The sequence below is a fragment of the Pleurodeles waltl genome, chromosome 7 (assembly GCF_031143425.1).
Source record: "Pleurodeles waltl isolate 20211129_DDA chromosome 7, aPleWal1.hap1.20221129, whole genome shotgun sequence".
Lineage (NCBI taxonomy): Eukaryota > Metazoa > Chordata > Amphibia > Caudata > Salamandridae > Pleurodeles > Pleurodeles waltl.
The window spans coordinates 437,212,142-437,235,529 of record NC_090446.1 but is presented as its reverse complement, the minus strand read 5'-3'; the positions used below and the strand labels follow the sequence as shown (position 1 = coordinate 437,235,529).

Here is a 23,388-nt window from a genome sequence, read left to right as displayed (position 1 = left end):
AATCTAGATTTACTGCAGGTTGTCTGGGCATGTCTTACTCTTTCGTTAATAATTTTTAACAAGTCAAGTAAGTCTAGTTTGTCAGGTGGAAGTGGGATGACTGTATTGAATCTCTGCCCAGAGTAGAATCTGATTATTTAATTCATGATTGCTTCAATTTGTGCAGCCACCTCTGCCTAGTATCAGCAAAAATGCAACAAAATGTTAATTTTTTACATATTTGCATTGTCACACTAGGGGAATATCCCTTTCATTCACCGTTATCTATCTAGGGTTCCAAACATTTATTTTTAAAACCTAAGTCCAACTATTTAAGTCATAGGTTTTCCAGCGTTTATGTGTACATGGTTTCATTGTGTGCACCTGGTGTGGTGTTTGGCTGCAGGAGCTGCAAAAGCTAGTACAGCGGTACCGGCAGGAGAACTTCACCCTCCAACGTGGATCTGACCATCAAGAGGAGCGACTACGCATTGAGATTGTTCGGCTGCGGGACCAGCTGCAGACAGAGAGCCAGGTGAAGAGCAACCTCCAGGAGATCATGCAGAACCAGCAGGACGCGCACTGTGAGGAGAGCGGTGAGGATGGGAGACGGGTTTAGACAACAGTGGAGCAGGAGAGAGGAAATTTGGGGAGTGGGGGCAATGATGTGAGGGGAGTGGAAAATAGGGATAGATTACAAAAAAGGGGGTTGGGTGGGAAGTTGATGAGAAATCTCATTAGCTTATTGTACCTGCTGCAAAAATCTGAGTGCAGTCTGCATTGCAAGCCAGTAGCGTAGTTCACAGTTCTACATATTCTACTTGAGATATCTTGTTGTAGGTCACCGTTTTTTTTTTATTAACTGGGCTATATTAGTTGTTTGTTCTTTTGATATGGAAACATAAGATCATTGAGTTGGGCAATGACAACTACTTTTACCATGCTAAGGTCAATGCTGAAATTGGCCCGTTTCAGAGATACTAAATGACTCCATGTCACCAGGACAAACCTTTTCCAGTGCAGGGGTTTCTTTTTGCAAATCAGTGCTTTCAGGGGAGTTAACCTACATGGTTCAGTTCAACAGATCCAGGACTACAAAACAGAATTACCAATTTGTTGCAAGAATATCCTGGAATGAAATCTAGATGGCCCTTTGACATGTGGTCACCTAATACTCCTATCCTATTAAATGTTGGATAAATTACATGCTAATGCAAAGATGGAAGGATCAAATAGCATACAGTTTAGAGGAGAAATAAAGGAATGTGCCTTAGAGAGGTAGAAAGGGAGACCGGTTGTAATTTTTACTTTTTAAGAGCAGGTGTTATTTAGTATTGAAGGCACTGTGATTGAAGGTGGGTAGATAAGTGAGTGTTAGGATTATTATTCCTCTTCCCTATCAGCCGTGGAGTAGCCATTTGCATGGAGAAGAGCCAAATCAGAAAGCCATTATTCATCACATTTTCCGTCTCTTTATTGATCAATCTCTCTTTCCTTGACTCTCGATGGCCTACCTCTACACTGCACAGAACTGCTTCAGGGTGAGTACAGCTGCTGGTCTTGTTTGCTTTGAGGCTGTGGGTGGGATTCAGTTCCAGGATAAGGCCAATCGATTCTCAATCAAGTCTTTTTTTCCATTATAGCAAGCCTTTCCAGTGTGAAAACCGAAATGGAGAGGCTGCAGGAGGCAAGGAAGGAGGTAAGGAACTTGGTGAGGAGATAAGGTAGAGGCTAACAAGGAACAAAAACCACACTGGGGAATGCATCACATGAAGGCGGTTATTCAGAAGGAGGCAACACATGCTGAGAAGAGGATAAATGTGGTGCTTGAACGGTGAAGGGAATGTGGTATAGACCACACAACTGGCAACTTTTACCTTCATAAACAGTGTAGCACACAATCGCTTCTGTTGTCGGCCCTAGCCTAGGGTGTTTGGCAGTGCGCGATTCATCACAAGATCCATCTACTCATACAATACATACTCGGAGTGGACAATGGCTTTGCAGACCTCCTCAGCAGGATATATCAACAAGTGAACAAGTCTGCGAGTGGGAACTACACCCCCAAGTCCTAATCCCCTACTTTTGCAGTTGGGGGTTCCCTTGCATAGACTTGTTCACCACTACTGAAAAAGCAAAATTCCCAATCTTTGCCTCTAGGTTTCCACAACCAGATGATACTTTCCTATGCTTTTCTGCCTCTCCCACGTCTTCCATTCGTTGGTTCGGAGACTCCAGCGAACATCCGTCACCCTTATTCTAGTAGATTCAAGTTGGGCCAGACAGCCCTGGTTCACCACACTTCTCGACCTCTATATAGTGCCTCATGAGAAACTGCCCAGCAGGCCTGATCTTCTTTCCCAAAATCAAGGCAGTCTAAGACATCCCAGTACCCAACAGCTCAACCTAAATAAAGTCCTAGGATTTGCGCACCTTAATCTGCACGCATAATGCATGATTATTCTTAAACATTCCCGCAGGCCTTCTACCAGAGCGTACCATGCTGCGAAGTGGAGACAATTTGAACACTAAAGTCTCCTTACAACCCTTGATCGTCCGAAAGCAACAGTCAAAGACATTGTTTGCTACCTGCTACATTTGCAAAAGTTACACCTCGCTTATACGTCTATTAGACTTCATTTGGCTGCTGTTGCTGCTTATCTCCAAAAAAGACAGCCCACTTCGCTTTTCGTAGTGCCTGTTATAAAGCCTTCGTGGAAGGGGTCAAAATGATTATCCCACAATGGTGCTACTAGCTCTTGTGTGGAATCTAAATATTGTTCTGACTAGACTAATGGAACCTCCTTTTGAACCTCTTCACTCTTGTCTTTTGCTCTTCCTTTCCTGGAAAATGGGTTTTCTTGTAGCCATCACTCCCCTGCGTCAGGTCACTGAGATACAATCACTTAATTTGGAAGAACCTTTCTTCAAAGTGCACCACAATAGGGTGGCCCTCATAACAAACCCTCAATTCCTACCTAACATGGTCTCTAGCTTCCACCTCAAACAAACTGTTGAGCTTCAAGTGTATATCCCTTGTCCAGAATCCGTAGCAGAACAAGCTCTCCACACATTAGATGTCAGGAAGAGTGCTTGTGTATTACATTGACATGACATAAAGCACTTCCATAACACACAGCAACTTTTTGTCTCCTTCTCCAGGCCACACAAGAGGTGTGCACTGTCTAAAGCAGATATTGCGTGCTGGCTGGTCAAATGTATACAAACCTGTTATGCAAAAGCTAAACACCCTTTGCCGATACCTCCCAAACCCCACTTGACTGCAAAAAAGGAGTTTCTGTGGCTTCATTAGTTAATATTCCTATACTTTACATTTGATAAGCAGCTACCTAATTTACTTCCCACGCATTAACAAAACAATTCTGTGTGAATTGTTTAGCATGCCAACAAGCTAAGGACGGTCAGGCAGTCCTACACACACTTCCCAAGCATCTGTGACATCTCAAGCTAGCCACCGCTTCTCAGACAACTGCTTTACAGTCTACGCACAGCTTGTGTATTTACAGCTACACATGCCATGCATAGAAAATGTTACCTTGCAAGTATATGTTTGTGACATTGTGACATATAGTGCTGTAGATTCACATGCGCCTACCCACCTCCCTAAACGCCTTCAGGTGTTGTACTATTTTTCAACTTTCATCCTTAATTTTTCCTATGCATGGTCCCCCGGCCCACGACAGCAATTCAGTGACTCCATTACCGACATCATCAGCACGCACGCTCTCGCATCCACTGACTAAATACTCCTCGGAGACCTAAACTTCCACCTCGAAAACACCAGCGACAACAGCACTGCCACCCTGCTCGACAACCTCTCCAACCTCGGCCTAAAACAGCTCGTCATGACACCAACCCACTCCGCAGGACACACACTCTACCCTATTTTCTCCACCAGCAATCACGTCTCTTTCAGCCACACCTCCGAACTCCACTGGACAGACCACCGCTGCATCCACTTCTCCTTCAAGAAACCCACAACACACCACCACCCACAACGGATCCCCCACCGCAGTGGGAACAAGGTCACCGAAGACCAACTTATCGCAACCCCCTCCCAGAACCCACCCATCTACACCACCGACACTGATGCAGCTGCCCGCAACTTCAGGCAATGGGGTCAACACTTGTGCTAATACTCTCGCCCCAATCAAGAATCCCTCCAATAGACGCACCAACAGAAAGCTCTTCTGGTTTACTGCCGACCTCCACAAATCTAAGCAAAGCTGCTGAAGACTCGAAAGAAAGTGGCGCCAAGATCAGACTCTGGACAACCACACAGCCTTCAAAAACGCCATCCGCAGACACCACCAACTCATCCGAGCCACCAAAAGAACCGCCTTCAAAGACCGAATCAACAACAACGCACACAGCCACAAGAAGCTCTTCAACGTCGTGAAGGAACTCTCCAACCCCACCTCCAACGCCGCCATCCCGAGACCTCTGTGACTCCATAGCCTCCTACTTCCACCGCAAGATTGCAGACATCCACAATAGCTTCAGCACCCAGACTCCCCTGACAACCACCAACACCACAGATTCACCTCAGACCAACCTCCTTCTCTCCCAGACCCCTGTCAACGACACCATAAAAATCATGAACACCATCCACTCCGGCTCTCCATCTGACCCCTGCCCTCACCACATCCTCAACAAAGCAAGCTCCGTCAACGCACCCCAACTGCGGAAGATCATCAACAGCTCCTTCGAGTCCCCCACCTTCCGGAGTGCTGGAAACACGCTGAGATCAGCGCCCTCCTCAAAAAACCCAAGGTGGACCCAAAGGACCTCAAGAACTTCCGGCCTATCTCCCTGCTCCCCTTCCTGGCAAAAGTCATCGAGAAGGCCGTCAACAGACAACTAACCTGCTTCCTAGAGGAGAACCGCACCCTGGACCCTTCCCGATCTGGACTCCGCAGAAACCACAGCATCAAAACCACCCTCATCGCCGCCTCCAACATCAGAACCATACTGGACAGCGGCGAAACCGCGGCCCTCATCCTCCTGGACCTCTCAGCCACGTTCAACACCGTCTGCCAACACACCCTACGCTCATGCGTCAGCAATGCTGGAATCCGCGACAGAGCCCTGGTCTGGGTCACCTCATTTCTCACCGGCAGAACCCAGAGAGTCCGCCTCTCCCCATTCTGCTTAGAGGCCACCGAAATCATCTGTGGCGTACCCCAGGGTTCGTCCCTCAGCCCGACCCTCTTTAATGTCTACATGGCCCCGCTCGCTAACATTGCCTGATCCCACAGTCTCAACATTATCTCATACGTCGACGTCACCCAGTTGATCCTCTCCCTCACCAAGGACTGTGCCAAGACCTACCTTCACGAAGGAATGAGGCCGTTGCTGAATGGATGAAGAGCAGCTGCCTCAAACTCAATTCCGACAAAACAGAAGACCTCATCTTCAGCTCCACCCCTTCCGCATGGGATGACTCCTGGTCGCCTGCCACTCTTGGAACCGCTCTGACTTCCACCGACCACGTACACATCCTAGGATTCATCTTGGACTCCTCACTATCCATGACCCAGCAAGTCAACGCCATCTCCTCCTCCTGCTTCAACACCCTCCCCATTCTCCGAAAGATCTACAAATGGATACCCACCGAAACCAGAAGAACAGTCACCCAAGCCATCGTAAGCAGCAAGCTGGACTACGGCAATGCCCTCTACTTAGGAACCGTGGCCAAACTCCAGAAGAGGCTGCAATGCATCCAGAACGCCTTATCCTGGACATCCACTGCCACATCACAGACCACCTGAAAAACCTGCACTGGCTCCCAGTCAACAAGAGAATCACCTTCAAACTCCTCACCCACGCTCACAAAGCACTGCACAAAACTGGACCAGAATACCTCAACAGATGACTCTTTCTACACCCTACCCGGCATCTCCGCTCTGCCACCCTCGCAACCGTCCCACGTGTCCGCAGAACTACAACCGGCGGTAGGTCATTCTCGCACCTCGTCGCCAAAACATGGAACACTCTTTCCACCCACCTGCGCCAGACCAAAGACCTCTGTACCTTCAGGTATCTTCTCAAGACCTGGCTGTTTGAGCCAGTAGCAGCACCCCCCCTCCCCTCTACTCCCCCCCCCCCCCCCCTCCTCAGCACCTTGAGACCCTCATAGGTGAGTAGTGCGCTTTACAAATTTCTGATTTGGTCATCTTTTCTGTATTTGTATGCTCCATCTACGTCCTCACCCTTTGTGTGGAAAAAACAATCTAACAATGGCACTGATACCCATGTGCATTATTACCTGTAATAGATGGAGTCACAGTACTTCATGACTCGAAAAGACTTGAATGCCTTTGAATCCAACACTGAATGTCAAGAGTATGCAGAGCATGTGAATCTACAGCACTACATGTCACAAACAGATGCTTACAGGGTAAGTCACATTTTCCTTTATGGACAGATGGCACAAGAATGTGGGAAACAATGAGGAGGACAGTACTTGTATTTTGATGATGGGCAGCCCTCCCAGTGAATGTGTCTCTTAAAAGACTATTGTTCTCTAACTAGATGGATCCTTATGCCTCAAAGTCTGAATTTTTGTCTCACTATATTTGTTTTCCTTCTCTCACATTCAGTATCATTTTCTCTCTGCCTATCTTGCCTTGCGTTTTTCTAAATGTACCTTCCTCACTATCTCCTCGCCCACTCTTTTTACCTGTCTCACCTCTCTTTGGTATACTTTCTAGTGCACCCTTCTTTGGTTTCTGCATTTGTCCTACAGCAGCACATTCCCAGTGTCTACATCTGCTTTGCTGCACCTGTTTCTTCTTAACTTGATCCCTCTATCCGTCTTGCACGCTCTCCCTATTTTTCACCTTGTGTCTCTGCACTTGTTTCAACTGCAATTGCACAACACCTGTCACCCATCTTCACATCTGCTACATTCTACTTTCTCACCTTTACTCTCTTTGTGTTCCTCATTCTGCCCATGTCTGTCTGAGTCACCACCTTCATACTCCTTGTATCACCTCTATTTTTTAATTAATTTTCCTTTAGTAGTCACAGTCTTAATGTGAAACGCATTGTGCTTTGCTGTTCACATCCCACTCCGTGTCTCCTAAAGTACCCTTATTTTCTTCTTCTCTCTGTGACTAGCCACCCATAATTCTCTGGGTCATTAATGGCATGAAATATGGAATCCAGTGGCTCCAGCGTGTGTCTAGCCACTGCCTTTCTGTATTGATGCAACAGAAAGGGAGTGTGTGCAAATCTATGGGATGCAGTAATATGAGTATCGGGTCCTGTAAGGGTCCTGAATGCCAGCGTGAGAGTCTTTGTCAGAACCCTACAGAGCTTGCTTCTGGTTGGTTCAGGTGGAATCTACTCTATCGTCTGCCTTCCTGATTTGCGCACTGTGTAGTTTCACGTTTGGGTTAATATCTTTAATGATCCTACTTTTAATTTAGTGAATACACAATTCAGCCAGAGACATGTAACCTTCGTTATGAGGGCTGGGCATCTTTCCTAAGGTACCTGATGACCTTATCAGTACCTCCTTTACCTTATCAGTACCTCCTTTACCTTAAGAGTAAATGTTTATTAAAATGTGGATTGTGGATGCTTTGGAGGGGAAGAATCACTGCATGAACAACCACATTCTTTTTGCCTGGCAGAACCACTCCCCAGATTTCAGTACGACTTATTAGAGGTACTTCCCTCCATATAACCAGGGAAGGGTATGCCCACTCCAGAGGAATATATGTCACTAAAACAGCAGTTTGGTTGATTTTCACTTTGACAGCATGAGGTTAGAAACTATTTCTGTAATTTCATCTTGCTGACTGCCCCTTGCTTACATTGCTTGTTTCCCTTTTCCATGAAGCTATATGCTGTTGTTTGTCTGCTCCCTATACTGTGTTAGACTGTTTTATATATTATATAATGCATTTTTGAGTGGGTGCATGGCCATTTTTTAAATAAAAATATAATGTCTTGTGCTGGTAAAAATTGCTTTTCTGGTTAAAATGTGAGTTCATGTCACTCCTAAAACAAAGGCTCTATTAAACTAATTCCTCTAATGAACCAGGAGGACTTGAAGGTGAGCATCTTTTGCTCAGTATCTTCTTGTTTCCCTTTTCTTCCAGATTGATGAGAGGTTGCAGGAGGCTGAGGCTGAGGTTCACAAGTTGCAGGTCACCCTGACAGAGAAGGAGAGACTGCTGCAGGAGGAGAAAGATGCAGTGGTGAGCATCTGTCAAGCACTAAGTTCTGACTGGACATAGAGTACAGCCCTCTCTCCCTCAGTGATGTCCAATGCCAGACTCCTTTGCTTCTGCCCCAAAACTGCTTCTGCAACCTTTCTTGCAGTATCCAACCAACCATTGCTGGATTGTTGGCCTAGTGGTGTGGAACTTGTACTTGTGAGTAGGTTTACTTCCTGGTGGCCCAGGATCAGGTTTTCAATAGGTTTATCATTCTCAGGAGAATGCTAGTCATGGTGATGATGTACCCATTGTTGTTGAGAGGTTTGAGTCTAATCACTGTAATGATGAGCTTATTCATATTGGGAAAGTCTGTTTCTGATGATGTTTTTTCTCTGGTGTTGATGCTGAAGCTAGTGGTGGTTGCCTTGTGAAAGGCAGTGGAGTCACTGTCATGTGGATTGTGTCCCCCTTGGAAGGCTTCTGTAGTTCATATTGGTGACATTTTCGATGCAGTTGTTTGTTGCACTTAACATGCAGGATGAAGGATGTGAGTGAATTGTTTTGGTAAGGATGATATTGACAAATTGTTGTGGCAGGACAAAAGGAGACATGGTACTGTTATCTACTTGTAAAGTACGGTTCAGTCTTCATTCTTTGACACACCTCTCTCAAAATATTTCTAGTTGTCATGATGAAGGCTCAGCTGGCGGTTTAAAAGGTGATGTAGTGAGGATGACAAAGCTGAGATGTAGAATAAATAGGTAGTTGATTAACCATAGTTCTCAAGTATTAGATCTTTCATAGATTCATATGCTTGAATCATTCTCAGTCGTCGAAGTGGTAGTCCCACTGTACTATAATAAAGCAATGTGTATCACTGTAGTAGATAGACTGGGATTGAACCATAGGTTTTATGGCCTATCAATTTCCTTTTAAAAAAAAAAAGGACCAAAGCACATACTTTAGCCAATCAGGCAACAGCACCCTCTAGAACACTCCCAACAGAGGCTGATTCCTTCATATTTTCTACCTCACATCGTGTGATGGGAGTCCTTTTGAGCTCTGCTCAATCTTCTACTTTCTCTCTGCTCTTCAAAGCATTTTTTTCCTTCAAGATCATGACTTGAATTATTCTACATACAAATTCTGACTAGACATGTCCCAACTCACTAAAAAAGGATTATTCAGATCCTGTGAAACCTGTAGGAAAGAGAAGCTCCATTCAGATGACCCACATAAGAAATGTATAGATTGCCTCTATCCGGACCATAAGGTGAGATACTGCAAAATGTGTTGCACCTTTTCTCAGAAGACCTTTAAGGACAGGGAGGGGAGACTGTTACTGCGGCTTCAGAGGCTAAAAACTTAAGAGTACCCCCTGTCTGAAGAGGACAGTGACTAGTCTTCACAAACTTCTACCTCCCTCAAGAGAGACAGCTCTAAAGAAAAGATCTCTTCAGAACCATCTTCAGAGGCTTTGAAAAAGTCTAAACATATTTCTTCTGGACATGAAAAGAGGGAGGAGCACCTTCCTTCTTCCTCAAAAAAGGACAAAATGGCCTCAGAAAAGGTTCACTCAGAGCCTACCACTCCTACCTTATCAAAAGCACTTCCCAAACGTGCTTCACAATTTTTACTGTTGACGACTAAATCATTGAAGAAAGCCTCAAGTTCCACTTTTGTATTCTCATTGATGACGGCACCATCAACAGTTTCTTCAAAGAAGACAGCATCTATGGTCAGGGGTGTGGAATTTAACAAAATATCTACTTCACCTTGGGACAGGTTGCTTCATAAATCTTCTTGTCCTTTTTAAAAAAAAAATTACTTGTCCCTTTGGTGCCATGTAGCTCAGCGACAAATTATGGCAGCAATCCCATTAAATAAGAGTTCTAATAGTAGCCTATTTGATTATGTTAGGGCCTATACTATACTAGGGCTTGAATACTAACAGTTTCCGCATTTTGCCACCATTCCACATATCTACGTACTGGGGCTGGAGGTAGGGATAAGCAATAGTTCCAGGGTTGGAATGCTCTTTTGTGTCTGTGCAAACCTACTATCTTCCATGTTGTAATGGTTTTCAGCAGCTCTCCATTTCCCATAGAGAGAAAGGTTGGACATTTTCTCCTGAAAAGGGCAGAAGTAAAACTTCCTCCAGGGTTTGGAAAAAAGGTGGTTGGAGGGAAAGTGAACTTACAAATGATCAACAGATTTTCACATGAGCAAATCTACATATGCATATTTGCTCTTGTTAAAATACACCTCACAAATATTTTCTAGGAGTACGGTTTCCTGGACTACTTCTGTAAATTCTGCATTCATGAAATAGGTAAATCTACACTAATTTAAAAGACGTATACCAAGTGTGCGCTTTTGTGACTTTTTTTAAAGAATTGGGGCCCTAATTAGGCATGGTGTTAACCAAGACCTTTTGTTTTAGTACAGTTCTATCCCCCTCTCTCTATCCCTCTATCAGCTGCCTTCACTATGATAGAATTCTGCCTTTTCACAAGGATCATACCGCAACACAAAGTCATTTTGTTCAGTGCCAGGAACTACTGTGGCAATGTATGGTTTATTAGATCAAAAAATATTTTTGTCTTTAGTCAATGTTTGTTACAGTGGTGAGGATCTGGCAGCTCCCACAACAATAAAGTTTTACAAAAGCCATGTCAAAACAAGACACACATTGCCAAAACCAAAAGGCTGACCACTAATGCTGGACCTATTGACTTTGCCCATGCTTGTTCATTAATCATGTTTCCCATAATCTTGTTGAAACTAGTTACACTGATTTTCCATTATGAATATATTTTTTTAATTCTAGCATGCGTCAACACATTTTACTAAATGATGCTTCAAAGAAATGGTACCTAAAATTTCATAGTAATTTAGCAAAACAGTTTCTTCTAGTTGCACTTTTTGTGAACGTTTTTTATATAGAAAGCAAAGAATCATCAATCTTGCTTTCAGCGTTCTGCAGATATTTGCATTCAATCATAGAGCATTCTGGGAGCATTATACGTAGCCTCGTATTAAACTTTGTACACATTTTTTTTAATGGAACCACTGTCAGTAGTGCAATCTGAGCTTTTAACATTTATTTGGAGCACCCACCCTAATAATAAAGGCTTTGCATTAATAAACCATAAATACAAGTTGGAACAGCATCAACATTTGGACATAAATATTACCTTACTGCAGACAGTGCATTTCACTGCTCTATAATGTGGTACTGTAAACTGGCAGCCAAAGGGTTTGTGCTTCACGGTGTTGGGCCTACTTGACCTAAGGACAAAATAAACAAAAACGTTTTGTCCTTGATCCCAAATAATATGTCCTGGGTTTCGGGCTATAGGAATTCCACACCCCTGATGGTGACAACGACGATTCTAACAATCTACAGCACAGTCCTCGCCAGTGCAATCCCATTTACTGTTTGGCTCCGCAAATGAGTTCATCGACCCTAATGCCAACAACGATGTCGTGGACGATGTGATTGACGAGGGAGTCGGCGGCGATTATATTGTCGACGAGGAAGACATCCACTAGTCACCAGTTGATATGCCAGCAGCAAAGATTACTCTAAAGACATTTTCTCCATTGTCTTTAATCCCTGTAAGGGAAAAGTACACTATTCTTCCGGCCCACACCTCTCCAAGTAAAGTGTTGTCCTATCTATCCGCACACTTCTTAAATGAAGATGATGATTCCAATGAAGAGGGCCACTTTTGAGTGGCTAGTAGCCCATCCCAACTGCATTTCTAAAGCCAGGACTTTGAGGAGGATCACCAGCATTATCATGAGGAGCACTATTACTCTGCAAGAGACCACTCAGAGCAATACCAAGATGACTATTCAAACCAAGACCAACAGTAACCTTCTATACAAATGCCCATGACTCTAGTGAGCAATTTACAAAGCGTGCTCCAAGACTATTACCGCAGGTTTCCACTATCTGCACCTGCGACTCCTAGACCATAACTGCCAAAGTTTGCACCTCTTTCAGAAACACCTATTCCGCAGGCATCACGGTTGCTTGATGCAACTTTCCCTCCTCTACCTACATTAGCAGATACCTTGGCTGTCCCCCCAGCTGACAATGTCCCTTCTACAGATGAAGAAGAGAAGAAGGTGAAATAAGAGACAGTACCTCAGTTCCCAATGTGTGGGACGACTATCTCGTCCCCACTCCATCCCCACCAGAGGTAGCACCAGTAGATTGTCTGCCAGAGGACATTGGCGGCTTCTATAATTTAATGGCATGAGCAGCCAAACGATTCTTCTGCTTACCAAACAAACAGACTGCTTCATGTACGACTTTAAAGAACAGGCTAGGAAATCGATGGGGGTTATCCCCCTTATAGATTTTATTTAGCAAGAAGGCCTTAAAGCCATGAAAAACCCAGCTAAGGTTTCAGCCATCATTCCACGGTTAAACAAGAAGTACAAAGCTCCTGATGACTCCCCAACTTATCTTATTGGGCAACTGAAACCAGACTCCGTAGCATCGCAGGCAGCACAACGGCAATCTAAGAACCCCCTCCACACCAATTTCCTATCCTCCGGACATGGATGGTTGTCAGCTCGATAATATTGAAAAGAGGTTCTCTCCATGGCAGCCACAACAGTAGGAGCAGCAAACTCACTGGCCATACTTTCCCGTTATGCCCGCCAGATGTGGTTGGATATATCCTCTGGCAAAAAATCAATGTAAGTGGTTGCCAAATGAGAAGCTCTAAAGATTCTCCAGGAGGGTGAGAGAATATTGACTGACAAGAATGGTAAAAATCCACTTCCTTCTGTCCAGAGATCCAAAGCAAGATACTGGATATGCCATTTAATGCAAGTCGTTATTTGGTAAATATGGATGATGCCCTCCAATCCATCAAGGCGGACATGGATACAGCAGAGTCTCTTGGAGATCTCCAATACAGGAGGCAGCACTTTCGAGGAGCTAGAGGCAGAGGTGCTTATTTAGGGGAGGTTACCAGCCCTACCGGCAACAGCTTCAATCAGGTCAAGCACAGTACTGTCCCCAATATGGTCCCAGCAGCAATTTAGACAACCCTCAGGGGCTGCATACAAGCATTCCACCAGTGGAAAATTGTCTGCCCCCCACCTTCCGACAACCCGGATTAGAGGTCGAATTGCGAACTATTTTCATCAATGGTCCACAATAACATCAGATAAGTGGGTTCTCAATGTGATCTCCTGAGGTCACACTCTGGAGTACCTCCAAAAACCTTCAAATACCCCTCCAGCAGGGCCACCTCCCTCTCACTTAACACAATTCCTCAAAAAAATGTCCATCATGTTAAAAAGGTAGCATTACAAGTAGTTCCAGCACTTCAGAGGGCATGCAGATTCTATTCCTGTTTCTTTCTAGTCAAAAAGCCCTCAGGAAATTGGCATTCCATTCTCGAGCTACGAATATTGAACATATTTTTGAAGAAGCAATCTTTTCGCATAGTGACTCTCCAGGATATATTACACCTCCTTAACGTTGGAGATCATGTGACCTCACTGGAAGTCCAAGATGCATACTTCTACATCCCAATACACCAAAAACACATCAAATTTATCCGCTGCAAGGTAGCCGGTACCCACTTACAATTCAGGGTCCTTCCATTCGGACTGATATCAGCCCCTACAATTTTTACCAAGATGCTAGCCCCAGTACCTATTAGCGACTCATCTCAGACAACAAGGAATCCAAGTCTTTCCATACTTGGACGATTGGGTCATAAAAGCTCCTACACATCAACAAGCAGCAAAGCCACATCCATCTACCTTTGATTGTTCACCAAACTCACTGCTTCACTGTCTACCATCCAAAATCTCATGTGCAACCCACAAAACACTTAACATTCTTGGGGGCTGTCCTACACACGGTGAAAGACAAAGCATTTCCCTCTCAAGACAGGCAAAGAAGGATTCAACAACTAGCTTGCAAACTGTCCACAAAAAAGTCAGTTTCTGTTCGGATCTACATATCCTTCATGGGAATGATGTCTTCCTGCGTTCTGCTTGTTCCAAATTGCTGACTACAGATGCGTCCACTGCAAGAAGAACTGAACAAACTGGCAACAGGCGAAGGAAGGGGTCCTTCGAGGATCTCATTCAAATAACTTCAACCGTAAAGCTAGCCATGTCTTGTTGGATACAAGCTTCAAATCTGTCCAGAGGGCTCCCATATCTTCAACAAATTCCCAACTATGTCATAACATTAGGTACCTCCCTATAAGGTTGGGGTGCCCTTCCCACCTTGAGGACTTACAGATCAGCGGAAAGTGGAGTCCAGACGAAAAAAAGTTTCACAAGTTTATCTCAATAAACAGGGAGGAACATGCTCACCGGCGCTGTCTTGTCAGGCGCAGGACATTTGGAACTGGGCTCTTCAACATCAAATCTTGCTCACAACAGAACATGTACCAGGGATGTCCAACCTCCTCGCAGACTAGCTAAGCAGGGCCAACATTCCTTGCCATGAGTGGGAGCCAGACCAACAAGTTCTGGACAGACTCTTCCACTGGTGGGGCAGGCTGAACTTGGACCTATTTGCTACAAAGGAGAACAAGAAATGCCCATTATTTGCAAGTTGGCATGACCAGAAAGAATCATAGGGGAATGCGTTTTCAATGAGATGGTCAGGAATCTAACCTTACACTTTTCCCTGATCCCATTGATCCCAATGATGCTCAGCAAAAGGAAAGGGAGCCTTGCAGCCTTCTCCTCATAGCCCCCAAGTGGCCCACACAGTTCTGGTTCACAGAGCTCCTATTCCTCTCGGACCAACCCCATGTCAGACTCAAGCCGGTACCAGGATTTTTGACCATCTTTGCATTCTCTAGTCTTCAAACACTGCATAAAGATTTACTCACACGGACCCATCACCTTTGCAGAGCAGACCAGTTGTTTCTGTCATATGGTGGTATCAGAAAAGGTCTTCCAGTAACTAAACAGACCATTGCTAGATGGATTGCATCAACTATACAGTTTTATCATACACAAGCAGGAAAGCCACTACATGACAAAGTCAAGGCCCGTTCAACCAGAGCTGTGTCTACATATATTTACAAACATTTCTCTGTTGAAATATTGAGGAAAGATAAAATCATTTTATAAAAGTACAAAAATAAATTAACTTTAACTGCTGCAACTCTTGAAAGTCTGTGTTTATACGTTGCAACTTCAAATATCAATATAGTATATTCCGTACACAAATATTCCCTTACTATGTAATCATGTATCTATATATCTACTACTTTAGTCCTGCTGTACAAGAGGAAAAAACATATTTTCTTGAAAGCTTTACTCGGTCTCACCATTACCCTATACCTCTATCCATCTATCCTATAACTCCACTCCCTGACTCATCCCAAATCCATTCTACTACTATCTCCAAAATAACCCTCCTAAACTGTTCCCTTCTGTACCCCTGCTGTCTCATCCTAAACCTCAGTTTACTACTACGATCTCCTAAACAACCCGACTAAATTCTCCCTTATTTATCTCTTTTGACTCATGCCAGACCCCATTTTCTACTATGATCTCCCTAATCCCTTTCTACAGATTCTTCCATCCTCCACCTCTCCTTTACTTATCCCAAACCTCATTTTACTACTATGATCTCCCAATTAACACTTCTGGATTCTTCCCTCCTCTATCCCTCCATTATTCTTTTCAATCCAACTTACACTCACATGTCCTCCGCTCAAATTAACTCATACCTCCCTATACTAATACTTATACTGTACTCATATTCCGTATACTAATCAACCACTAACCCTTATGGGTTCTGGAGTAGTGCGCTGCTCATCGAAAATCGCTTCAACTCCTCGTCAGGGGTAGTAAGCACTACATAAATGCAATTACAATATACAGCTCTTTTTGCCGAAGTACCTCTCCAGCATATCTGCTGAGCAGCAATGTAGTACAACAGGTACACATTTACAAAACATTATTGCCTGGATGAGACTCATAAAACTGATGCGGCTCTGCGACATGCAGTGTTAAGACATCTGTTTCAGTAAGGTGAGCCTCTTAACCATTTTTTCCCCACTGTCTGCTAAATGCATGTTAATATGGTATGATTATACTTCTCTTCCTTTATATTCTGATTCAAGCATTTGAATCTATGAAAGATCTGATGCTCAGGGATGTGGAATTCCTATCGCCTGACGCCCGGGACATCTTGTTTGGGGTCAAGGGCAACAAGTTTTTATGCTTACTTTGTCCTTGGGACAAGTAGGCCCAACCCTCTGCAGCACAAACCCTTTGGCTGCCTGTTTACAGAGAGTGGAACTCTCGGCAGTTGAGTTAATGTGTTTCCAAAAGATAATGCTGTTCGAACTTGTATTTATGGTTCATTATTTGAAAACCTTCATTATTAGCGTGAGTGCTGTAAATAAATGTTTTAAGGTCACACTTCACTACTGACGTTGGTTCCAGTACAAAAAAAAAACGTGTATGCACATGTTTGAAAAGTTTAGGCTATGAGGCTAAGTATAATGCTCCCAGAATGCTCTCTGATTAGATGCAAATGAAGTGTCATTTAGTAAAATGTTTTGATGCATGCTAGTATTTCCCAAAAATATTTCTAATGGAAAATCAGTGTAACCATTTTCAACACGATTATGGGAAGCTTGAAAATAAACAAACACTGACAAAGCCAACTGATCTGACATATTTTTATAAGTCTTTTAGTTTCATCAATGCGTGTCTTGTTTTGACATGGCTTTTGTAACACTTTATTGTTGTGGGAGCTACCAGGCCCTCAACATTGTAACAAACACTGGCAAAAAAAAACCAAAACGTTTTTGAACTCTAAAAGCACACGTTGCCACCAGTGGCATAACAAAGGCCCAACAGCCGCCCTCCAGGGGGCCCCTTCAGCACAGCACCTGCCCTGAGTGAGTCTGGAGAGGTGGCTCCTCCATGTTCTTTGCAAAGGGGCACCCTCCAGTTTCGTTACGTCACTGATTGCCACTTTAGTTCCTGACACTGAACAAAACTACTTTGTGTGCCAATATGCTCCTTGTGGAAGAGAAGAATGCGATCACTCACAGTAAAGCCAGCCGAAAGAGAGAGAAATAGAAGTTTAATAAAAACAAAATGTCTTTGTTAACACCAGACCTAATTAGGGACCAAGACCCACATGTAGGTAGCTTTTTGCATGTCGCAAACAGCGACTTTCGGTGTTTGCGACTTGCAAAAAGCACATTGCGATGCACAAACCCAGTTTTGCGATTCGGTAACCTGGTTACCGAATCGCAAAACGGGTTTGTGACTCGCAGTTAGGAAGGGGTGTTCCCTTCCTAATTGCGACTCGCAGTGCAATGTAGGATTGTTTTGCGAACGCGGGCGCAAACCAATCGCAGTTTGCACCCATTTCAAATGGGTGCTAACACTTTCACAAAAGGGACCCCTTCCCCATTGTGAATGTCACTGTAAACATTTTTTTAGAGCAGGCAGTGGTCCTGCGTTTCATTTTTCGTTTTTGTAATATATCATTTAAGGAAATTGGGCTGCATTACAAAAAAAAAAAAAAAGAAAATGCTTTTTTGAAAAGCAGTCACAGACATGGTGGTCTGCTATCTCCAGCAGGCCACCATCCCTGTGAGGCCGCCATTCGCAAGGGGGTCGCAAATTGCGACCCACCTCATGATTATTCATGAGGTGTGCATTTGCGAAGCCCTTGCGAATCACAGATGGTGTCAGGGACACCATCCTACATTCGGATTTGCGACTCGCAATTTGCGGGTCGCAAATCTGAACCTACCTACATGTGGCCCCAAATTCTTAAAGAAAGTCACAAAAGTGCACCCATGGTATATGTCGTACCCCTATAAAATATTTGTGAACTGTATTTTAGCATGGGTAAATACGCATGTATAGATTTGCTCATGTGAAAATCTATTGAGCATTTGCAAGTTCATTTTCCCTCCAGCCACTTTCTTCCCAACCCTGGAAGAAGTTCTAATTCTGCCATTGTCAGGAGTAAATGTCCAACCTTTCTTATTATGGGAAAATATTAGAGAGAAGCTGGTGAAAATCTTTAAAACATGCAGGTTAGTAGGTTTGCAGACTCAAAGGCATTCCAGCCCTGGAACTATTGCTTACTGCTTCCTCCAGCCCCAGTATGCAGATCTGCAGAAAGGTGGAAAAATAAGGAAATTGCTACAGTAGGGATTGAAACTGCAAGTATTTAAGCCCTACTATGGTAGTAGCCCTGGCATAATCAGAGAGGCTATTATCAGAGCTCTTACATAATGAGATTGCTGCCATAATTTGGCGCCACACTACATGGCACCGAAGGGACAAGTAGATCTTTTTACAGGACAAGTAGATTTGAGAAGCAACCTGTCCCGTGGACAAGTAGATGTTTTAATAAATTCCACACCCCTGTATGCTGGAGAAGGAAATTAGTTACTTACCTGTAACTGTGGTTCTCCAGTATTGGTATCTTTCATAGATTCACATGTGACCTGTAGTAGATCCAATTTAGTTTTAATGGGAATCAGGAGTTTGGCTTAGCCTTCTGGCTTGCAGGGCTGTGCCCCTGTCACCTAGTGACTTTTAACCTACTTAGCCTGCTCTGTCTTAGCTTATTTATTTAATTATTTCTTTCAGAATGGCTGCTATGTCTATAGTTAGTGAAATGTTTTGATTTTACGTGATCAGTGCCACTCTGTGAAGGCGTCACTATCAGCGTCAAAATTAAGTGAGATAGCATCATGTCCCTCTCCCGCTTATGTGTGACAGGAACATAATGTACTTTTGGAGGAAATTGTTTATAAAATTGCTGCTACAAGCATGTCTCCTTATCTATTTTTTGGGATCATACCTGCTTCAGGGGTGGTCCTACAAGATCTGATACATCTCATGCAAACAAGGTTATCAGAGGGATTCCTACCAGATGCTACTGACGCCATCTATGCTGCATGTCGCCTTAATGCAGGCCCAGCCTTCGAGTCCCTACGGAGTCTGAGCTAGAGACCTCATTCCTAGGTAACGAGGGTTGGGGGGCGCTTCTCTTGGACCTGGTATTGGCAGATTAGGTTTATCACATCTAGCTCTCTTTAGGTTAGAGATTAGGTTCTCCATGCTAGGGTTTTAGGGATACTTTACATTCCATGTAATTGCAAGATGGTGGGGGTCTTTGTATTCACTACACTTGCCTTTACAATCCAGTTTCTTGCATTGTTCATTATTCTAATTATTGCAGCTCATGCATTTTACTGTAGATTGCAGTCTTGTTAATTAACCTATTGAAAACTTGACTTCATCTCATTCATTGGCTGTGTGTGACTGAGACTTATTGTTCATATGAGAAAAAGGTATTCTCCGTTTAACCATGACTCCCCTGAGATGTCGCACTCTTGAGTCCATGCGTAAAGGCTACCAGAAATCACCTTTTACTGTTTGGGTTTTTGGTGAGGTACTGCTTGTGAGCTGGGAGGGTCGGGCGGACAGTTGCGACTTGTTGTAGGATTGGCCTAGTTGTCTACAAACAAAAGTACTGTCATCCCTAAACCAGCAGTCTCTCCTAGGAGCGAGAGTCCAACTATGACATGGCGCCATCAACAATGGTGTTTTGGCACTAATTTACGGATGCCCTGAGTATCACCGGCTCACACACAACAGGTATCCTAAGTGCCATTATATGGAGGCGTCTGTAGTCTTGGGGATAATACTCTTCAGCTGAACAGGGAGCACCTACCTAGGCTGTAGGTTGTTCGAGCTCAAACTCTTAAAAGGACTTTTCTTCCCATTTGGTGTTCCATCTCTTTACCGGTTTCACAATATGGCCAACGCCATAGATATTCCCGCAAATGTCAGACATGCATTAACACTACATCTAATAGGGCATGGCTTAACAGATGAGGGCAGGGAAGTCACGTTCATTGTAGAAGCTCATTGCTTACCAAACAGAAACATTCTATTCCTGGGTCACCTTTCCTGAGGAAGACTCTACAACATTCACATTGCACACATACAGAGTTGCAAACGTACCAACATACCAGTATCTTGAAATACCGATTACTTGTCAAGAACATCATAACTGGTTTAATGGCGCCTTACCACATGTAATACAACCTGTGAGATTAGGTCACTTAGGTAATGACGGACTAACGTGGCCAATGCTTGCCGCAAATACACCACACCCTGATGTACAAAACATATAGGCAGCTGATCTGCGTAATCTTTACAATGACCTAGTGAGATTATATAGACGACTTGGTCAGTTCGTAATGCGAACTTTGAACACAACACCAGCATGTCCAGCAGCACTAGCACCCGTTGGATACCAACCCACAAACAATACATTCTATCAGTACTTTTCCCACGGAACGAGAGAAAATCCTGTTCTGGATTGCCCAAAAAACGAATCAGCTGGAACCTGTTTCTCCCCATACGGGACCACAGGAGAAACATAGAATTCTCACAATGTGCTTGCCATTCGGAATGGTTCTCAGTGGGTGACTGCACCACATGGGGTACAGTCTTTGCTGCAATATTTACTACCACACATGGTACCACGACACTTGGCAAGTGTTAAAACAAATTTAGAACAAACACAGGGCTGCACCAGCCCTGGATTTAAGGATGAAATTGATGCGTAACTTCAGTGGAGTCTCCTCAATAATACTCAGTAATGTTAATGGGGAAGCGGTAGCATTGGCTATACGCCAGCGGCTCTGGGAGATTCCACACCTCGAACAGAAGAAACAGCTACCAAAAATTATTTCTTATACCTATACTAGTATAGGATGGGATAGTTTGAGAGCCAAGCCTAAAAAGCTTGAAATTCAGAGTACTCCCCCTAAGAAAGGTAACAAACAAGCACAGAAGGGTTCTAAAAAGCGTTGGGATAAACAAAAATAAAATAAAGACAGGCGAAGTCAGAGAGCAGACTCTCCACACCCATAGAACTCCGAAAGGAGATATAATCTCAGAAATACAGAAACCATAAAAGCTCCTGACAGATATACCAATTCACGTTCCTCTTGTTCCTTTTAGGGCGCACCGGATAGACGTAGCGAGAGAGTGGGCCGGTCAGACCAATGTCCTGACTATGTGAAACAGAAGAAAGACTCACAGCGGTCTTCAGACAAGAAAGAAGGCAAATCCCCACAACAAAAGCCACAATTTAAAAAGAAAAAGGTGGCAGCACTTTCATTTAAATGTGCCAGCAAACTTGAGAACATTGCTGAAGAACAAGACTTGGGCACTTACCCTGCTAGACAGTGCGGCAGAAGTCACAATATGTCGCCAGAGTCTGAAAGATCATCTGGATGCGTCAGCAGCTAGCGAATTTACTGCAGTCGAGACTGTGGACGGGTGCTTTCTCCCACCCGTCAGGGTATATGATTTAAATATCCAAATTGAGGGAGATATGGAGTGCACCATTAGTGTAATATTCTGGGATGAACTTAATTGGGATATCCTATTGGCTGAAAGAGACTGGCCTCCCAAGCACGTCTGTAAGCTCCCACATTGGGAAGTTGTCATTTTGCAGTCTTTCTGCAATCTTGTTCCTGAGGTGTTAAAACAAGCCTACGCTATTGACTGGGCTTTGGCGCAAGCACCCCGCTATACAGCAACAATCTAGGGTGGGATCGACATTCCCCCTACCATGTCATACCTACTAGGTCCACACCCCAGCCTCAGCCCCAATATCCTGTTAAACATGAGGCTAAAGCTCTAATGAGCGAGATCCTCACTCAGCTCGAGTACCAGGAAGTAATAGAGCCCGGTGTCTCTGCAATGAATAACCGTAATTCCCTGTTGCAAAACAAGACCATTCATTCAGAATAGTCTTAGACTACAGAGACTTAAACAGTCATACACACACTTATGCAATTCAAAATTCACACAGCACTGCACTAATTAACAACATAGTGCGTAAAAAATACAAAACAACCTTGGATATTTTTCTAACGTTTTTTTCTGCCAGAACTCAGCACATGAAAGTCGGGACCTGAGTGCATTCTCATTTGGCTCGCAAAAACGCTTCGGTCATTTCCCCAAGGCTGTAAGAATAGCCCAGGGCTTTTCTCAGCCCGTGTAACATCAATATTGCATGATATTGACCCTGAGGCATTGTCCTATGTGGAGGATATCTATCTCACAGATGACGACCTCAACATTAATCTTGCCAGGGTTGATCGGATCGTTCTAGGATTCGCAGCCCTTGGCTACAAATTCAGTTTTAAGAAGACTAAGATAGCCTTTCTCATTGTATTGTTCCTGGGATATGAGCTATCAAACGAGGGCAAGAGCCTGGCCCGCACTTTAAAAAAAAAATATGATCAACTCCAACCACCAAATACAATCAAGAAAACGCAGTCTTTTATTGTTTTTTTCTTTTTTAAACTTTGGCACGACTTACATTCCTGATTATATAGAACCAATCAAGCCACTTTATGATTTAAGTAGCCCAGATTTTACAAGCGGACACTGGACAGTTGAACACATGTGCATCCTTAGAGGATTGCAGCAAGACATACTAGAAGCAAAACACGTAAACACCTGTGATAACAAAACCAATTTGGTCATCAGAATAATTGCTGGTGCCATTGGGTTCACTTATGTCACCTTTAATGAGGGTGACACGTGCCCATAGCATACAAATCACATTTATACTCTAATGCAGAACAGCGCTTTGCACCCACAGAAAAAATTCTAACTGCTGAACAGATGGATGTCATCAAGGAGAGACCACTTACCCAAGGGAAACGCATTATTGTCGTTACCTTGGTGCCAGCCTTGGAGGCCATCACCAAAGGTAGTGTTCCTAACGCTAAAGCATTACATCCACGTTAGATTCAATGGGCAACCTCCCTGACTGCCACTGATGTTGATTACATCTTTGATCCAAAACTTCAAACACAACAATTTCTCCAATTCGACCAGGAGTACCCCACAACTCTTAAAATCTTGCCACTTGACAGGTACCACGCTGTCATTTACACTGATGGTTCAGCACAACCAGCTGTAGGTACAAAACATCAATACAGATCGGAATGATGAAGGATGGTGTATTCCACCCTCACAATACCTACACGCAGACCCTAGGGGACTGCACAGCACAGTTGGCTGAACTCAAAGCCCTCATCCTAGCTCTAGAACACATGGATCCGGGACAACTCAAATTGTTTCTGATTCGTACTACTGTGTCCAGTCCTACAATGATTATCTCAATCAT

The 23,388-nt window shown here is 43.9% G+C and overlaps 1 protein-coding gene across 2 annotated transcripts in view; it reads left to right on the top strand.

Moving 5' to 3' along the window:
• The window catches only part of RABEP2 (rabaptin, RAB GTPase binding effector protein 2), a 703,205-nt gene that overhangs the window by 326,109 nt on the left and 353,708 nt on the right, over positions 1-23,388 (top strand). For both annotated transcript variants that reach the window (XM_069243969.1, XM_069243970.1), the window contains exons 9-11: positions 386-575; positions 1,623-1,678; positions 8,112-8,210. In XM_069243969.1, coding sequence (XP_069100070.1) covers positions 386-575; positions 1,623-1,678; positions 8,112-8,210 — 345 coding nt within the window. The remainder of the gene's footprint in view (positions 1-385; positions 576-1,622; positions 1,679-8,111; positions 8,211-23,388) is intronic.